At 44.4% G+C, this 19,914-nt stretch overlaps 1 protein-coding gene across 1 annotated transcript; it reads right to left on the bottom strand.

Moving 5' to 3' along the window:
• Positions 1-3,386: 3,386 nt before the first annotated feature.
• LOC124675382 lies at positions 3,387-9,194 on the bottom strand. Its single transcript, XM_047211455.1, has 9 exons — positions 9,072-9,194; positions 8,280-8,380; positions 7,814-8,186; positions 6,126-7,046; positions 5,202-5,253; positions 4,846-4,901; positions 4,651-4,757; positions 4,469-4,556; positions 3,387-4,033 (listed from the first exon to the last, which is right to left on the bottom strand). Exons 1-9 carry the CDS (start codon positions 9,192-9,194, stop codon positions 3,710-3,712), a joined length of 2,145 nt encoding a protein of 714 aa, XP_047067411.1. The 3' UTR covers positions 3,387-3,709.
• Between the last annotated feature and the right edge of the window lie 10,720 nt (positions 9,195-19,914).

A 19,914-nucleotide genomic window follows, 5' to 3' on the forward strand; every position in this document is an offset into this window, starting at 1 on the left:
CCATTGATGGTTTGTGTCTATTTAATTACTATTGGCTAGCTCCTGGTAAATCAGCATAGTTACAACATGGTACTTGTATATTTAATTACTAGGCGGCATGCATTCCCGAGTCTAAAGGAGATTGTAAAGGGCGTCTATGTTCTACCATCACTCGCTACCGCAGTCCTAGGTGACTATTTCCAGTTTGAGCGGCTTGGTAATTGCTCTAGACCTTTTTATTTGTTGGCATTCCTCCCTGTACCTCTCGATGCAACTGACTGTCTTGCTTCAATGTAATTCCAGGCCACTTTGGGCACGGACTCGACCCCCGCGAAGCTTGTGTTCAACATGACTGTTGTGGAAGAGCACAAGCGGTCACCATCCGCAGGAGGAGCAGGGGCCGTCACTGCCTCTCTCTCTCTCTGTGATCGCGTCCTTCCCTCCTCAGGAGGGGCGGACGTCCTCTATCACCGAGAGAAACGAGGAGACGAAGCCGTTCAATATCTACGCCTCCGTGGTGCCTTTGAGCGGTCGCCCACGCAGAAAGGATGCACAACCATGGGGCACTTGAGGGGAGCCTGGTTTGTCGGGTAGGTCGATTCCCAACAGCACCTCCTCCTCCTCCGCATATCTCCCCTTGCCGCCGGAGGAACTGACGCAACCATGACCATGGCTCCTCCGCTTCATCTTTGGACGCTGCTAGATTGTGGGAGTGCCTTTTCTTTGATCCATGATTTGGTGCGATTTACTTTCTGTACTTTTTTTTTGCTTGCCACTGAAGGAAATTCTGGGGAACAGAGCGTTCTTTCAGCTTATTACACTTTCTAAGCTACCGTAGGCTTAATTGTTAGTTGATGCCGGTTATGATTGAATCACAACGGCAATCTAATATTGTTCTGATTATATTTCTATTGTAATGTGGCTGTTGTAGTACATTTCAACCCCTGATGTGTGTTGATCATGTCTTCTACTTTTTCGTACTCTGAAGGAGATAGCACTAGGTGTTGTGGAATTGGATTTTTTCGTTTAGCTTTGAATATTTCTCTAACCATGGGCTAGAGAACTCATTATTTAGATTATATGTGCATCACTCTCACTGATGTACTTTATTAATGCAGTGATGGATTTGCCTTTTGTATCTTTTGAGCGGGGTTTTTTTCTTGAAGATGCCATGATTCTTCAATATGGGCAATCATTGGGTGGTCTCGTGCTGAATAATATCATTGAAATGGTATGCTTTCAAATTTGTATTCAGCCTTTATCGTAGTTATCCATGCTCTATTGAAATTTCCATTTTGTTGTTGTAATTCAAACAGAAAGACAATGTTCCACATTCATTGTATGTTCACGTGCATAAGTACTTACTATATTGCCGTGGGAGATGACAGATTTCTTCATGCCTTATAGAGTTGTGATTTATACCAACAATTGTTTGACCCCTGTGAACAAATAAATGAACCAAGAATGTAGTTGTGATTTATACCACTTTGATGCAGCCAAGATTCCAGGGAGGAATGGACTACATTCACTCTTGATTAACTAAATATTGATTCTTTTAATTTCTATATTCTCTGAAGGAAAACATATATTTTATGTGTCCATGGCAATGAGGTGTTGGAAGCTCTAAGTTTGCCTCATGGTTTTCTTTGTGTAGTATTTGGCAGAACATGCCACCTCTATATGTTTTATCTATAAAATGTGAAACAATCCCTTTCTTTACCTCATGTAGGCAGATGCAATAATATTATTGTCAAGATGATCCAAAAAAAAATACTATTAGTTGTTGTAGCATGTTCTGCTATTTTCCCTATAGTGTATAATCGGTTTTTCCATTTTTGTTACGTGTATCGTTATATCATCATGTTGATTTGTTTTCCAAATCCAATAAAGCGTATTTTCATTTACCCGTAGATTGGTACGAGCTTCACGGGATCGTGCGCCAAGGCGCACATCTAAATCTAGTTTTCATTGAAACACACATGGCATACAAATTACAGCAGAGTCCCTTATCGTCTCTTGCCCTGACTAACCAGCTATTTGAAGAAGAGACCCTACAAATTACATAAAGCACCCTGGAAAAAAAAGAAGAAAAGCAATCTAGTGCCTGGATGCCTCTGCCACCACACGCCGGCAAGCTCAAGGCGTCGCCGCCGAGCTCAGAGAGCTGTATGCCCGAAAGCCCTGTTCCAGCGAGAAGATCCCGCTGCTGGCAACCTCCAGGAGGCCGGGGACAAACCACTTGGACTCCCAAAGGCGTCGAGCACCAGCAGAAAGATCGGAGGGCCTCCAAAACGGAGGTTGAGGATGGGTCACCTTTTTGACCGAGGATCACGGCGACAATCATGGTCGCCGCGTGTTGCGCTCGTCGGAGAAGAGATCCTGCTCCAGGACGCTCTCCCGTCGATCTGTAAAACACGGCTCCAGTGAGGATCTCCTCCTCTTTTCCACCACCCCGGTGACCATGAGAAGGAAGATCCAGCCCAGATCCGGCCAGATCAAGAGGAAAGCAGATGAGCTTTATTTGGGGGGTCGTTGTAGCGCCGCCGCCGTCCGCCTTTGGCTCCCACCATGGGAGCGCCACGCACCGCCACGACACCACCACAGGCCACCGGGAGCAGCCCGAGCTCCACCATGGCCGAACCCCCATGGGCATGGCGCCATTCTCCACATGGGTAGCATCTAAAACTAGGCTAGATCTACAACTATACCTACTCCTACCTACTCCGGTGCCCATCTTTGACCTACTCCGGCCGGCTATTCCGGCGGAGAGGGCCTCAGATCGGCCCGGCCGACGGAGGTCGACCCTCAAGGTCCTGTAGGGGAGAGAGGGGAAGGGGGATGTGAGCCTCGGTTCAGGCTGTTAGATATTCTAATTAGCAAGCTGAAGGTGGATTCCTGAAAGATGGCAACGGCAACTTCACGAGTAGCATTGTCAAATAAAGTTTACTTTAATCGTCCCCCAAAAGAAAGTGACTATCTTGAATTATTGAGCAGATACGGCCATACGGGCGAGTATAGAAAGTTAAAAACTGCTTCTAGGTTACTATAATAAAGGTTAACATCACGGAAATCCTAGTAGCAAAAGACACAAGTCCAGTCCGGACGAAAGAATATTATAGTAAGTCTGCCGGCGGAGATAATCAGCTGAGACAGTAAGACGAGGATTATGATAGAGATGTCTGGTTTACCTTTCACTCACTTGCTATGCATGCACCCAATGCTTGGAGTTGTGCTACCCGTGAGTTTCCCCTGATTCCAACATAATTGTCGTCACCTGGATAAAATATGCTACAATCCAGGATCAATGGACAGGTGTTGCTGCCAGGATCTGTACATACAAAATTAGCAAATCATACAAGAACGGGATACTGAAGGCCCTCAAATTCCTGGAGTAGAAAGATCACAAGTTTGACGAGAAGTCCACTGAAGCTGGCAGAATCTAATAATAACAAATGTTCAAATGTGCCTAACACTCTACAGCCTCATTTTTGACATTTCTCCACTCCACATAATTAACATAGCCGGACAGCATGAATGCCTCGCCGATGGGGAGCACACAAAATCACTCACAGATTAAAGCTCAAGATTTCAGTTCCATAAAACCTGCCAGCCACTAAGCTCTCCAACTAAATAGTATTTACCAAAAGAGGCTAAACTATGGAATGGCCATGAATTTTGAGCTACTTCTGTGAGTTTCATCAGGACCAGCAGCATGCTGTGGAGGAGTCGATCAAATGTTTGCTGTCGCACCAACATCCTGTTTTGGCTCAGTGCGTGTGTAAGTGAAGCTTCGCGTCATTGGGGTTAATGTCTGACTCCCAAGAGTTACAGGTGTAGCTTGACTAGGTTTTCCCGCATCAGCAGAATCAGCAGCCTCCCGCTTCCACTGAAAATTCCGAGCATTACCTCTCAGTCCTAAACGACCGCGAATAGCCCCAGGAAATGTCGGTCTTGGGTATGCAGTTCTAATGAGCCTTGAAGCAAATGGTGATGCACGAGCACCACGGGACCAGCCAGCCACTTGAGGCACTTCGACAGAGCTTTTTCGAACAACCTGCAGCACATCAAAGTTAATTGCTGGAACAAATATGCAAGCAAATTCATGAAAAGTTCTTCCAATATACAAAGTAAATTGCTGGAACAAACATGCAAGCAAATTCATGAAAAGTTCTTCCAATATCTTGCGGTCATGAATATTTCCACATGAACGCTTGAAGAGGCAAAATCTTTTGCAATTGATGAATATATATTTTTCACTGTCATATTTATCAATAGGCTTCGATCTCATGTATGTAACAACAGAAAATACTACGGAGTAATAAAGATACTGACAAAAAAATGGCCCAGCTAACGGAATTTTGTGTGAAGAAACATCTTTCAATTATAAGTTTCAAACACCAAACCTCTAGAGCAGCTCTATCATGAATAACAATAAAAAATTATCTACAAAACACTTCAAAAGAACTAAAAATTAGGTCCCTGCATTTACCTTCACAATGCGAGACATAAAAGATGTTCCGTTCAGGGTTAGTGCCTGCTCTGCTGAATCTTTTTGCAAGAACTCAATGTACGCTGAGCTGATTAGACAAAAAGAAAGAAAACCCGACTTAGTATATCTTCAAAAACAAATGACGATTTTCAGAATGTTCAGACAGGACTAAGAATTCTTACCCTGTTGGCTGACCAGTGACAGCATCAGAAACAATAAGGGTTTTTAGCACAGCCCCACACTTATTGAAATGACGAGAAAGAGCATCTTTTGTTGCACCAAAATGTACCTAAAATTCCAACAAAACAATCACTAGTAACAGAGAAACTCTTCTGATACATAACCAGAAGGGTACAAGGAAAAACAAATATACTTACATTGCTAACAAAGATAGTTCTAGAATCAGGGCTACTTTCGGGTTGGCCTGTAGCAGCTGAAGGAAAAAAAACATAAACTGCTTTAACAAAGTAGGGGGTAGAAGACAAAGCATTTAACTTGACAGGATAAAGTAAGTCGTATCACAATAAAGATGTTTAAAAGAAAAACTCGTGCAGAAACTTTCGATTGAATAAAGGGCCTGTTGAATAATCAATTGCAGTTATTAGTTCCTGTTACTAGTGAAAGTCAATTTACTTGATTCCAAGCGATACAAGAATCCCCGGATATTAACAGGCTACATTTTCTTTAGATGTTAAGGTAGTCAAACAAACAATGAGCAACCCATGCTACATACCAACTGATGAAGTCTTGGGTGCCTCCACCAATGAACTTGAATTCACTGAGTCCTGCAATATAATTTCAAAGAGGTTATTATAACATAATTAACAAATCAATCTAGAAAACGAAATTCTTGTAAGACTGATGCGATGAAGAAGACACAAATGGAGAAACCAAAACTATTGATGTAGATCCATTGGGGAAGGATGGGAAAAAATGAGAACAACAGGGACTAGCCCCTGTTGATTTTTGTTTCTAGAAGAGGCAACCCTGAGCACCATGGGGGTGTTCGGGATTCAAACCCTGGTGGGCTGGGCACGCACCCGCTGCCACAACCAACTGGTCGACGCCCAGTTCTCATCAAAAGATTATTCGATATCAAGGTTGACCCTCGACGCTCCGCAGACACTATTTTGACTCCTTTTATGCAATCATGAACGAAACTTTCTCAATTGCAATGCAACTTATCCTTTTGGAGTTGATGTAACAAACTACGCCACCAGATGAAGCCAAGAGAAATCCTACCTGAGTAATAAAAATACAAGGCACTCATAGCCAATAGGAAAATGTAAAAATGTCAATGCTACTTGCCTCCCAGCAGACTTAAGATATAATTTCATGTCCGTGTAAGTGCACTCTAACAAAATTATGAGATTAGATGTCCAACATGTAGCTAGAAAATCCTAGATTCTTTTTCCTGAGCTTTGTGACTTCTTTCGGACCTTTGTTCCTCCAACTGACACTGGTCTTTTCAAAGCTACATTACCATGCTGGGTAACATGATACCAAACAAATTTAATAAAGGGTGCATGCGAGAAAATCATTTTTTAGGTGATAATCCCAAGCTATTATTCCATAGATAGCACTTCTGTACAATCTCAGAATTCATGCACTTGGTACAGTTTAAAGAAGAGTGAAATGCTAGCCTTTAGAAACTTACTTTGGAATTATCGGCCATGTGTATATCTTTAGCATGTGCAACTGTCGCAATTGGTTTTCTTGAGCCAACATCTTTCTTCCCCATGAGCACTTGCTGCTCAAATGTGGCAGCATTTCTTGATGTTTCATGATTGGGAGGAGTCCGAGTATTACTGTAAGCAGATATATTTAGGACCTTTTCAGATGTTCTTGGTCCTGAACTAGCATGTGTGTCTTCGGCTATCTGCCTTCTGCTTCTTGCACCAGCAGCTCCTTCTGCCATATTGTACCCCGCTACTAATGACTCTTTGCCTTCACTAGGAGGCAATCTACTTCGGTAAGAATTCACACCATTATACCTAACTGCACCAGTGTCTTCATACCGATAAATATCACGTGCAGAATCAGCAGCTTTCTCTGTTTCCCGGTCATACATATGAGTATCACCGGCAACATACTGATTTCTTTCACGAAATTCTAAATGTTTTTCTGCTCGGGCTTCATCTATATGCTTGTATTCTCCATCTTCCGGATCTTGTTCTCTGATATCGAATGTTTCTTCAGTATCAGTCAACAGAGGATTTCTACCCAATCTGTCAAAGACACTTTCAGAATTTCGGTCAAAGACACTTGCAGAATTTCTGTCAAAGACACTTGCAGAATTTCGGTCAAAGACACTTTCAGAATATCTGTCCTTGAGAACATCTTCAGCAGCCTCAGCTGCAGCTCTTAATGCTGCTGTGGCACCTGGTATTCTCACGTCAGACTTCAATTTCTGCAACCTGCCATTAACTGCTGAATCTGGTGCTACTGAAGACACGACAGAACGAAGTCGCTTGGAGGATGATTCCGATCTAGGGGTCACTGGCTGCATTCTGACAGCATCACGAACAGCAAACTGAAGAAGCCGGCGTGGTGCACTAATGACTTGCTGGGATGTTCTCTGGAAAGATTTAAAAAAATATTAAAACAAAAAAAAAATTTAAAAAACTGCTTAAGAATTGAGGGGCCTTACAGTAGGTTCAGAAATCAAACACGATGGTTTTATAAATAAACAAAGATAGCACATATCTGTCATAAGTGAATTCAATCCAATTTTGAAAGTTTAGGGTGCCAAATCAGGTTTCATAGTTGAGGGTGAAACTGGACTTTCTTGAAAGTGCGGAGCTTCCAAAATAAGCTTTATAATGGAATGGATGATCAAATATATACAGATATATACTAACTTAATTCCAGATGACAACTAGAAGTGATTACCAGCAGCTAAATACAAATCATATAACAGGATTAGACAGACAAGTCAGGGTTTTACTAGTTTATAAAACATAAACAGTTACAATCAATAGGTATGTCCAAATACATATAGCGCACAAGCAGGTATATGTTCCCTATTAGAACCTATTTACCAACAAACGCAAGCAAAATGTTCTAGAGTTATAAGAATTTTAGTCAAATTCGGAAGTGCGACATCAAATAATGGGGTGCGGGCGCAGCTAGTTCCGGAATATTCGCTCTCAATCAATTGTCAGATTTGTCTAGTATACTTTCAAGACTACAGGATATCATATGTCAAGATTTTTTTATTATTAATATGGGACTTCCTGATTCATGATATGACTTGCATATAACATAAAACAACAGAAAAGGTATTGCATGAACGTGGAGATGTTTTGAAAAATTAGAGCAAGTGACTGAGAGAGCCTTAGAGACCTTGGCTGGCCGTGTGTCGTCCTCTCTGCCTCTCTTTCTCTGGTGATGCATGTCTGGTTCACGGGGTCGTCTTGCAGGCTCTAATGTAGGAGAGGTTTCTTCCTCTGCATGTGAAACAGGAGATACAACACTTCGAATCAGGGGAACAGCTTCTGAATGCACTCGGACCATTCCTCCCCACTCCCTCTTCTGCTGAACCCTCGCCGTTTTCTGGGTTTCAGCTTCAGGTTCACGGCTAGCCCGTGCATTGCTAGACGAATTATGTACAGGCAATCCTCTAGCAGCACCGCGAGTGTTTTTAGCGTCATCGTTGGTTGAGACAGCTTTGGGTTGCACATAAAGGTGCAAGTTTGAGGAGAGGTGATCCCACAACCTGCATAATAAACATTGATTCTCAGTACTGGCGGATAAGCGGTGCCATAGAAAAAGGAAGTAGGTTGAAAAGATTTGGATGCAAGAAAATAACCAGGATACGAATGCATCGTTGTCTTTGCCCAGAAACACCTTGAGCTCCGTTGCAGCCTCGTCCTTCCCTCTCCCATTTCTGACCAACACCACAACATACTCCTGTCGCACAAAATTAAATGGTTAGATACAGCACTTGTAAATTGAAGCCGCACTTAATATAAAATCTTTTCAAGGCCTCCATCAACCAAAATAAGCCTGCAAATCTGACAAACAAAAACATGCAAAACAACCAAAACTAACTAACCCCCAAAGACAATACAGCCAACAGAAGCAAAGCAAAATTGCCAAGCCATCAAAACTTTGCAAATACCTAAAACTGGACCGACGGTTAAACTCGGCGCCACTAACCAACAAGCAATGTATTCCACAGTCCACCAAACTGCAATGTTTGGTTAGCTAATTCTTCCCCCTTCCATTGTTAAAATGAACAGATGATGCTTAATCTGATCGGTTATAGTACTGCGAACACCATCTACTCCACCGCTGGAATGCAGTGCCTAAACTAGGCCGAAGGAAATCGAACGAGTCCCCAATCCGCGAGACACAGGAACCGCACCCAAAACCCCAATGCAGACGGCAGGGCGCCGTGCACGAACCTACAAACTAGCCCAATTCCGCCACGGCACGGACGATCCCGCGAAACCCGAACGTTCGGCGAACCTTATCCGCTCCCCGCGGAGAACTAAATCGTGCGTGTGTAACCGCTAGGGTTTTAGAGGGTGGATCGGGGGATCGGGGGGCGGGGGGGAGGAGGTGGGGGGAGGCGGACGGATGTGAGGGAGGCGCTCACCACGAGGGTGTCGTCGGTGTAATCCTCCATGAGGTCATTGAGCTTGTCCCTGATGCGCTCCCGCAGCGCCGCCACCCCGTCGGCGGTGAAGTTGGCCTTGAAGGTCCTCTCCCCGCCGGCCATCGGGGCAACCCTAGATTCCCGCCCTCCCCGCTCCGGCAGTCGGGGCGTCGACGGCCACGGCGGCCGTGCCCCGCGTCGGCGGCCGCGCGCGCGGGTGCGGGACGGTGGGGGGCGGCGGGGAGGGGGGCGGTGCGGCGCTGTGGTGCGGCAGGGGTTGGGCAGGGGAGGGCAGAGTCGGGGTGGAGTGCGTGTAGAGTTTAGCGGTGGGGCTTTCCTACTGAGCCCCGTCCCGTGCACCGGTTGCGTGCGTGCGTCTTGTGGCCTTGTCACAAGGAAGGAGCCAATGTTTGAGTCGAACGTGCAAATTTGAACCGACTAATACGGGTCAGGTGCTCAGGATTATGATGCCTAGTTTATACGGAGTATATGGATGGATGCATATAAATTGGTAATTATACGACTAGTGCATTGTATCACTGTCAGCTAGAATCATTTGGACATGGGTTTTGCGAACTACTCGCTCCCGTTCGGATCACTGCCACACTTGTTTCCGAGCGGATGGAATATATCTCCAAGAATAAAACATCCATCATGCTGTAGAGAAGTTAAGGTACAACCCATAACTTTGTGCGGTTTTTATTCACTTCCCGAGCATTGTTTGTTATCTGTGGATTTTGTAAGTGATCTGTTATCGTGCTAATATAACAACAAAAATATGCAAGGCTTATAAATAACAATTACAGCATTGCATACCATCTCGTTTAGGGTTTTGTGCTTTGGTGGCTCAATTCAATAGGCTACTACCACGTGAACCCCCGTCCTTCAACTCTGCCTGCCTTGAAGTTGTTCTCGGATAAACCTAGGGCTTGTGCGGCCATGATGGATACTAGAGTTGAAGCATCGGGTCTGCCAAAGGAAGGAGATGGCACTATTGACGAGATGATGATGCTCCTTCAATTACGGGACGACGAGCTTGACAACGTTGTCAGTGGTGCAGAGGAAGTCTAGGAGTTCCACAAGGAGGCTCGTTGGATCACGATCGGAAAATCATTGACTACACGATCTTTCAGCGTCGAGGCCATGTTCGAGAAGATGAAAACTATCTGGAATTTGTCGCGTGTGCCCAATTTCAGCAAAGACGGGGAGAACTTGTTCATCTTCGAGATGCTTTGCTTAGGAACATGGACATTTCGAGGTTGGGGTTTATAGATCGAGGACCAACGGTTCGGTTGATCCAGAGAAGGTTGTTTTTGGTGATTTGTGTGTGTGGGTGCAAATTCATGGAATTCTTAAGCTCTATCACATGGACCTTTTGTTAGATGATCTAGCTCGGCAGTGGGAAGGACGAAGGAAGTTCAGATGACACTGAAACTATTCTATGAGGGTAACTATGTGTGAATCAGAGTGCTAATTAATTTCTCAAAGTCCCTCGCGTGCCTCGTGTGCGTGACAACCTGCGGTGAAGGCAGGAACCATCTAGTTGTGAAATACGAAAAAAAATCCCCTTCTTCCGCAAACGGTGTGGGTTGCTAGGAAATGACCATGAAGAGTATGAGATGGCATCTAGACTAGGGAAGATTTACAATATGGTACTTGGACGGCGGCAATCCGGAGGGCTAATCAACCACTCCCTAAACCACATCATTTGTTTCTCCATGCTTCTGCTCGGGGTGGCTGGTCTCAGAGAGGTGGGGAAGATGATGTGGCAACAAAGAGATCATCTTGTTATGCTTACTTTATGTGGATGACGATATTGTGGATATTTCAACTAGCGTGGGGAAAGCAAATAATTTTGAAGGCACCGAGGAGGATGGAAGCAATGTTGGAGATATGCCCGAGAGGCAATAATAAAGTAGTTATTGTTATATCTTAGTGTTCATGATAAATTTTTACATCCCATGCTATAATTATATTAAACGGAAACGTTAATACATGTGTGTTGTGTAAACAACCAGAGTCCCTAGTAAGCCTCTCGTTTAACTAGCTTGTTGATTAATAGACGATCATGGTTTCCTGATCATGAATATTGGATGTTATTAATAACAAGATCATAACATTAGGTGAATGATGTGATGGACACACACTCATAGTAAGCATAGCATAAGATCAAGTCATTAAGTTCAACTTGCTATAAGCTTTCGATACAGAGTAACCTAGTCCTTCGACCATGAGATCATGTAAATCACTTACACCGGATGGGTACTTTGATTACATCAAACGCCACTGCGTAAATGGGTGGTTATAAAGATGGGATTGAGTATTCGGAAATTATGAGTTGAGACATATGGATCAAGAGTGGGATTTGTCCATCCCGATGATGGATAGATATACTCTGGGTCCTCTCGGTGGAATATCGTCTAATTAGCTTGCAAGCATGTGACAAGGTCACAAGAGATGACATACCATGGTATGAGTAAAGAGTACTTGTCGGTAACGAGGTTGAACTAGGTGTGGAGATACCGATGATCAAACCTCGGACAAGTAAAGTATCGCGCGACAAAGGGAATCGGTATCGTATGTTAATGGTTCAATTGATCACTAAGTTATCGTTGAATGTGTGGGAACTGATGGCGCGTGATGCATACGTCCGTTGAAACCCCAAGAGGAAGGTGTGATGCGCACAGCAGCAAGTTTTCCCTCAGTAAGAAACCAAGGTTATCGAACCAGTAGGAGATGAAAGCCACGTGAAGGTTGTTGGTGAAGGAGTGTAGTGCGGCGCAACACCAGGGATTCCGGCGCCAATGTGGAACCTGCACAGCACAATCAAAATACTTTGCCCCAACTTAACAGTGAGGTTGTCAATCTCACCGGCTTGCTGTAAACAAAGGATTAAACGTATGGTGTGGAGAATGATGTTTGTTTGCAAAGAACAACAGAGAACAATGATTGCAGTAGGTTGTATTTCAAAGGTAAAAGAATGGACCGGGCTCCACAGTTCACTAGTGGTGTCTCTCCAATAAGATAAATAGCATGTTGGGTGAACAAATTACAGTTGGGAAATTGACAAAATAGAGAGGGCATAACAATGCACATACATATCATGATGACTACTATGAGATTTACTTAGGGCATTACGACAAAGAACATAGACCGCTATCCAGCATGCATCTATGCCTAAAAAGTCCACCTTCGGGTTAGCATCCGCACCCCTTCCGGCATTAAGTTGCAAACAACGAGACGATTGCATTAAGTACCGTGCGTAATGTAAACAATACAAATATCCTTAGACAAAGCATTGATGTTTTATCCCTAGTGGCAACAAGCACATCCATAACCTTAGAACTTTCTCGTCACTCGTCCCAGATTCAATGGAGGCATGAACCCACTATCTAGCATAAATACTCCCTCTTGGAGCTACAAGTATCAACTTGGCCAGAGCCTCTACTAGCAACGGAGAGCATGCAAGATCATAAACAACACATATGATAGATCGATAATTACCTTGACATAGTATTCCATATTCATCGGATCCCGACAAACACAACATGTAGCATTACAATAAGATGATCTTGATCATGATAGGCAGCTCACAAGATCTAAACATGATAGCACAAGAGGAGAAGACAACCATCTAGCTACTGCTATGGACCCATAGTCCAAGGATGAACTACTCACAAATCAGTCCGGAGGCGGGCATGGTGATGTCGAGCCCTCCGGTGATGATTCCCCTCTCTGGCAGGGTGCCGGAGGCGATCTTCAGAACCCCCCGAGGTAGGGTTGACAGCGGCGGCGTCTCAATATGTTTTCTCGTATCGTGGCTCTCGGTACTAGGGTTTTCGCGACGGAGAGATTATATAGGCGAAGGGGCAGAGTCGGGGGACGCTCGAGGGGCCCACCCCATAAGGCGGCGCGGCCGGGGGTGGGGCCGCGCCCCCGTGGTGTGGCCGCCTCGTCGCCCCTCTTCGTCTCCTCTTCGGACTTCCGGAAGGCTCCGTGGAAAATAAGACCGTGGGCTTTTGTTTCGTCCAATTCCGAGAATATTTCCGTGTAGGATTTCGAAACCAAAAACAGTAGAAACGAGAACCGGCGCTTCGGCATCTTGTTAATAGGTTAGTGCCGGAAAATGCATCAAAATGATATAAAGTGTATATAAAACATGTGAGTATTGTCATAAAACTAGCATGGAACATAAGAAATTATAGATACGTTTGAGACGTATCAGGAACCATTATGGATCTCTAGGTCCCGCTATTGGTCATTGATCGGAGAGGAGTCTCGATCATGTTCGCATAGTTCACGAACCGTAGGGTGACGCACTTAAGGTTCGATGTCGTATAAGTAGATTCGGAATATGATATGGAGACCGAATGTTTTTCGGAGTCTCGAATGGGATCCAGAACATCACGAGGAGGTCCGGAATGGTCCGGAGAATAAGATTCATATAAGGGAAGTTGATTTCTGGGGTTCGAAAAAGTTTGGGATTTTTCTGGTGGAAGATCGGGAAGGTTCTAGAAGGTTCCAGGGGGTCCACTAGTGGTCCCACGACCCTAGGAGGGCCAACATGAGCCGAGGGGTGCAGCCCAGCCCTAATGGGCCAGGCGCACAACCCCTCGAGGCCCAAGTCAGCTAACCCTTAGGGTTTCCCCAAAACCCTAAATGGGGAAAGACTTTGGGGGAAGAAAACTTTCCCCCTCTTTGGCCGCCGACCCTAGATGGGTTTGGGGCGTGGTGGGCCACCCCAACCGACCCTCCCCCTATATAAAGAGGGGAGGGGGCAGGGGGTGCACCACCGCTCATACCCTAACCCTGGCCGCCCCCTCTCTCCTCCACCACAATCATGCTCCTGCTTAGGCGAAGCCCTGCAGGTTTTCTCCTCCTCCACCACCACCACCACGCCGTCGTGCTACATGGATTCCGAGGAGGTCTACCACACCTCCGCTGCCCACTGGAACGGGGATAGTATGGACTTCATCGACAATGTACGTGCGACCGAGTACGGAAGTGCTGCCGGATTGCAGCACCGGATCGATTGTCGACATCAACCACGAGATCTGATCTCGTTAAGGCTTTGGATCTACGAGGGTTAGTTATCATCTATCTCGTTGCTCCGATCTCATAGATTAGATCTTAGCTTTTTCCATAGATTGGATCTTGGATTTATTCGTCTTTGCGATAGAATTTTTTGTTTTCCATGCACATAACCCATCAGTGGTATCAGAGCCGTGTTTATGCATGTATCTGTTGCACGAGTAGAACACAATGTTTTTGTGGGTGTTGATGCTTTTGTTGTCTTTAGTTATGTGTACTTTGATCTTGCGGGATGGTGGGATCAAGCGGTCTGGGCTAACTTTACATGACCGTGTCTCATGAGACTTGCTCCACGCTTGATATGCAACTTGTATTGCATAAGTGGCTTTGCAGGTGTCTGTCTCTCTCACCATAGTTAAGATTCAATTTACTATTTCAATCGACAATACTAGTATCACCGTTGTGGTTCATGTTCGTAGGTAGATTGGATCTTACTCGAAACCCCTAAACCACGTAAAATATGCAAACCAAATTAGAGGCGTCTAACTTGTTTTTGCAGGGTTTGGTGATGTGATATGGTTTTGTGATGATGACTATATTTGATGTATGAGATGATCATTACTGTACTATGGCAACCAGCTGGAGCCTAATGGTTGTCTTTAAATTTGTTAAGACATGCGTGTCTATTCATCATATAATAGCTTTATTTCAAGTAGTTGTTATAGTAGCTTAAGTGATGGACAACCATGAAGCGGCGCCATGATCTTGGTGCAATGCTGGTGATGATGAAGATCATGCTCGTGTGCTTTGGAGATGGAGATTAAAAGTGTAAGGGTATATTGCCCCTATGTGTGGTTTTGGTAATCAATGACAACCCCTATGGACTAATGTTTTCATTGAGTTTATATGAAGGAATATTCCATAGGATCTACTTGCTCTCCATGTGTTGGATTCAAGTATGGATGCCATGAAGATAAAGATATACTTTGTGTATTGGCATCAAGATCATCGGTATGAAGATATATATATGTGATATGATCAAGAAGAAGAAATAAAGATGGAGTTCTTATGTGGAACTCAATATTAGCCATGCTCTATCTTATGTGAGTATGAGAAGATACAAGGAGTGAGTTGGGCAAGTTCAAGATGAGCATCTTGAGTGGATCACATGCTTGAAGCTTGCCGTCCATTTGGTGATAATGGACATGTGAAGATGTGCATCAATGGGGCTTTCCCATCATAGTGTATGGGGGAGTATTTGTGAGTCTTCACGACGCAACATTGATCAAGTAAGGCATTCCGGCTTGAGTAAAGCTTGAAGAGTTATCATCAAGATCAAGCGGGATGCGCAAGGCAAAGATATGACCTTGATAGGTTTTCTCGGTGTATATTCTTATTGCTTCTTGGTATTTCTCGGTGTGAGGTTCTTGAGCTTGTTGCTAGCTTTACAACAAGCCCAAGTTCATCCAAAACGGAGTTCACATGCATCTTCTATTGCGTTTTCGAGGTTGGGTGATTTTACCGGTTATTCATGATATAAGGTTCTACCTTTTATATTCATGATAAAATCCCCTCCTACAGATTCTTGGGTTTTCACTTTCTATAAGATAGCATTTGTTGTTATCTTCCAAACAAAATTGGTTTCATGCGAATCGGAGTTCGGGAGCATTGGTTATTAAAGAAAAAGGAAAAAGGGAAAAATGATAAAGAGAAAAAGAAAAAAAGAGGCTAGCGGACCGGCCGGCCAGACCGGACCAGCCACCGGCCCACCCGGTCCGCGCCGGGGTTTCGGCTGGTGCCTTCCGGGCCACAACCAGGGGAGTTGGGCCGTAACCGGCAGCAGGCCCGGTCCGCCGACCGGCCCGCCGCGCGCCTCCCCGCCCGGCCGGAACCCACTCCGGGCCGCCTTCCCGCCGTTCGGCCCACGCGGCCGCGTGCCCCTGCGCAGCCCACGCGCCCCCGCGCGCCCGGCCGGGGCTGGGCCTCTCCGCCCGTCGGCCCACCGCTGCGCAACCCGTGCGCCCGGGCGCCCTTGCCTACTGCCGCCGCTGCAGCTGCCGCCCGATCCGGTTCGTTGGGCCGGTCCGGCGGACCCCAGCTGGCTGGTCGGCGCCAAATCCAGCTCGGCCGGCTGCGGCCGTGGCTGGGCCGTTTTCTGTCTAGTTTTTTCTGCCCGATTTTCTGTCTTTTTCCCCCAACAGCTATTTTTCCCCTTTAGCTATAAATAGGCTTCTTCCACCTTGAGCCAAACTAGTTCTTCCTATTCTCTCTCCTCCATTGCTACTATTTGAAGAACTTGCTCTCTCCCTTGATTCCTCCAACCATTCTTGCTCATATTTGAGGATTTGAGAGAGGAGATCTAGATCTACTCTTCCACCAAACCAATTCTTCTCTAAGTGAGGGAATCTCTTGGGATCTAGATCTTGGAGTCTTTGGTTGACTTTCCCTTTGTTCTTCCTCTCCAATCTCATCCTAGCATTCGTTGCTTTGGTGGGATTTGAGTGTGAAGGACTTGAACACCTCCGGTGTTCTTGCTTTGCATCATTGCATAGTGTTGAGCTCTCCACCACGATTTGTTCGAGTGAGAGACCGTGAGCTTGTTACTCTTGGAGGGTGACCTCCTAGTTGGCTTGGTGATTGGTGCTCCGGTGATCTCTTCAAGAAGATTGTGAAGAGGCCCGGGCTTCTCCTTCGTGGAGCTTGTGAAGTGGTTGTGGAGCTTGCCATCTCCGGAGCGGAGGAAAAGCTAACCATAAGGAAAGGGCCATTATCCTTCGTGGGTGTGGTTCGGAGAATAGGGTGAGCCTTCGTGGCGCGGGGAATCCTTCGTGGGACCTCCACTCCTCCAAACGTGACGTACCTTGTTGCAAAGCAAGGGAACACGGGAATACATCCTCGTCTCCGCGTGCCTCGGTTATTTCTATTCCCGAGCTCTCTTTCCTTGTGATAGCCATCGTGCTTGAAGTACATATATCTTGCTATCACTTGTGCTACATATATCTTGTGCCTATCTTGCTTAGCTCTAGTTGCTATTGTTACACTTAGTTGAGCTTAGCATATTTAGGGTTTGTGCTTGTAAACTAAACGATAGTTTAATTCCGCATTCATACAAGACAAATCCGCAAGAGTTTGTAATTGCCTATTCACCCCCCCCTCTAGGCGACATCTCGATCTTTCAATTGGTATCAGAGCAAGGTCTCTCCTTGTTTAAGGCTTCACCGCCTTGAGAGTAAAGATGTCGGCTAGTATAGTGCACAATGACACAATTATCTTTAATGGCACAAATTATCTTTTGTGGAGAAATTGCTTGCTTTGTAAGCTTCGGACCTTGTGTCCACATATAGAGCAATTTCTAGATGTCGGTTTTTCTCCTCCGATGGATTCTCAAAATCTATCTTTAGAGGATGAGAAAAACTTACATCTTGAAGCTCAAGTATCTAATGAGCTTTTATTCTCTTTGAGACCCGATTTTCGTAGGTTCTTGATATATATAAAGCGAAAGTCGTCTCATGAGATGTGGATCAAGCTTAAAGAAATGTTTGGTGGATCCATTTCTCATTTGGTTGGTGGTGCCTCCGAGGAGCTCTCTTCCTCTTCACATCATGAAGAGCTCCAAGTTGCTTCCACCTCCGGCCGTGATGATATATCATCTACTTCCACTTCACCAACGTGTAGCAAGACACGAGGTAATGATATGGTGAGTGGTGAGGAAAATTGCAATGTTGATGTTGTGCTCAATAGTGATGATTCTTCATCTCTATCCCATTGTAATGCTTCCTCTTTGGACTTAAACACATCTAGCATTGAAAATAACCTACATGCTTGTGTTGATAGTCCTTGCATATCATGTGTAAATTGCTTACATAAATCCCATGATGATATGCTTGCCTTGTCTTGCTCTCATAATCAAAATGCGTCTATTTCCTCTAGTTGTTTGTTGACTAATAATGTAGAGGAAACCAAACACTCTATGGATCAAGACATGTTTTCAAATGAGGATTCAAGAATTTCTTCATCTTCATCCTCCGGTATGCACATGTGCCTTATGGCAAATGGATCAAAGGTATCTCCTACTTTGACTCCTAACACTTCCTCTAATGATGAGAGTGATGATGATGATAATGATGAAGAATATAATATCTTGGTGCATAATATGGCAATGGTATATGCTTCTCTTCATGGTAATAAAGAAGCTCGTGCTAATCTCGAACACTCTATGGATACCTTGAGTAAATATAGGGAAACCATAGTGGAGTTGGAGTCCCATGTTGAAAATGGGGAAATGAGATTCACTCTCCTCAAGCATGAGCTAAAAGATGAGAAGCATACTAATTTTATGCTTACACAAAAATTTGAATCCTATATGCATGAAAATGAGAAAACTATTGTTGATGCTTGTGCTACTAACTCTAATTCTTGTGAAGCATCTACCTTGGAGGAGAATGTTGAGCTAAGGGCTCAACTTGAGTTGCTAACTAGCAATTATAGGGAATTGGAAGAAAATCATAAAAAGCTCTCAAGCTCTCATGATGATCTTCTAATTTCCTATGATGGGCTAAAGTTAGCTTATGAGGCAAGTATCACTAAGGTAACATCTTGTGAGCCTCATATGGATGTTAGCACAATCTCTACTACAAATGTTATATTGCCATGTGCTAGTCCTTGTAATCCATCTAGTCAAACTAGTGATACACCTTGTGTTGGATTACTCACTTTGCCTTGTTGCTCTAACAATGAAGCTTCTACTTCCTCTACTACTTGTATTTCTACTAACCATGTAGAGGAAATCAAAGAGCTCGAGGCCCAAGTCCTTTCTTTGAAGAAAGACTTGGAAAAGCGTCATGAAGGGAAATCCGCACTTGACAAGATGCTAAGTGTGCAACAATCCCCCAATGACAAGAGTGGACTTGGATTCAACTCCAATAACAAGAACAAGTCCAAGAGCAAGAGCAACAAGAAGAAGGGCCAAGATAAAATCGATGATCCGGCCAAGTTGGTTTGCTTCAAGTGCAAGGTTGAAGGGCATCATGTTAGATCATGCCCATTGAAGAAGAAGAAGATGCACTTGAGTGAGAAACAACAAGGGAAACGGCCACAAGGTCAAGGTCAAGCTCATGCTCGACCTCAAGTTGAAGATAGGCTACTTCCCAAGAAGAATCAAGATATGGTTCCCCAAGAGAAGAAATCAATAAAGAAGAAAAAGGGGAACACATGCTACTTATGCCGTGAGAAGGGGCACTTTGCTTCTTCTTGCTTAGGTGGTACCTTATCTAACCCTATAATTGTTGATGATGATTATTCTCTAGGGAAGGATAAGGATGGCAATGTGTTTGCCAAGTTTGTTGGAACTCAAAGTGGTTTCAAGAAAAGAACCATTTGGGTTGCCAAGCCTATTGTGACTAACCTCTTAGGACCCAACTTGGTTGGGGACCAACAATCTCAAACTTGATCAATAGGTACAAGTGGAGGGCATTGGAGACTTGGCTACTTCATGAAGAATTAAGGGATCTTCATATACTATATTTTTACCAAGCCAAGTCGTATGGATTATCATCTATATCTTATATCCAATGTTCCTCTTTGAGGTAACTTATACTTCAACTCTTCATGTTTATTGTAAGTTACTTGCCCCTTTGCATGTTTGGTTTTGTACCAAATATGTGTATGTATGTGTTGTGTCTTACTTGCCTATCTTGTGTATTCAAGTATGTTTGTTTGACTCATCATATACTTGTGTATTATTTTGAGCCTAATGCATCTTGATGATATCTTATTTGGCTCTCTTTGAAGTGATTAATGGAACATCCCATTT

This window comes from Lolium rigidum, chromosome 7 (genome assembly GCF_022539505.1).
Source record: "Lolium rigidum isolate FL_2022 chromosome 7, APGP_CSIRO_Lrig_0.1, whole genome shotgun sequence".
NCBI lineage: Eukaryota > Viridiplantae > Streptophyta > Magnoliopsida > Poales > Poaceae > Lolium > Lolium rigidum.

Excerpts from the sequence above, each read along its gene's own strand:
- LOC124675382 (XM_047211455.1), bottom strand. The coding sequence starts at position 9,194 with ATGGCCGGCGGGGAGAGGACCTTCAAGGCCAACTTCACCGCCGACGGG. Across the intron at positions 7,047-7,813 it reads ACGACACACGGCCAGCCAAG|AGAACATCCCAGCAAGTCAT; the intron begins GTCTCTAAGGCT and ends AAATCTTTCCAG. Across the intron at positions 4,034-4,468 it reads TTATGTCTCGCATTGTGAAG|GTTGTTCGAAAAAGCTCTGT; the intron begins GTAAATGCAGGG and ends GATGTGCTGCAG.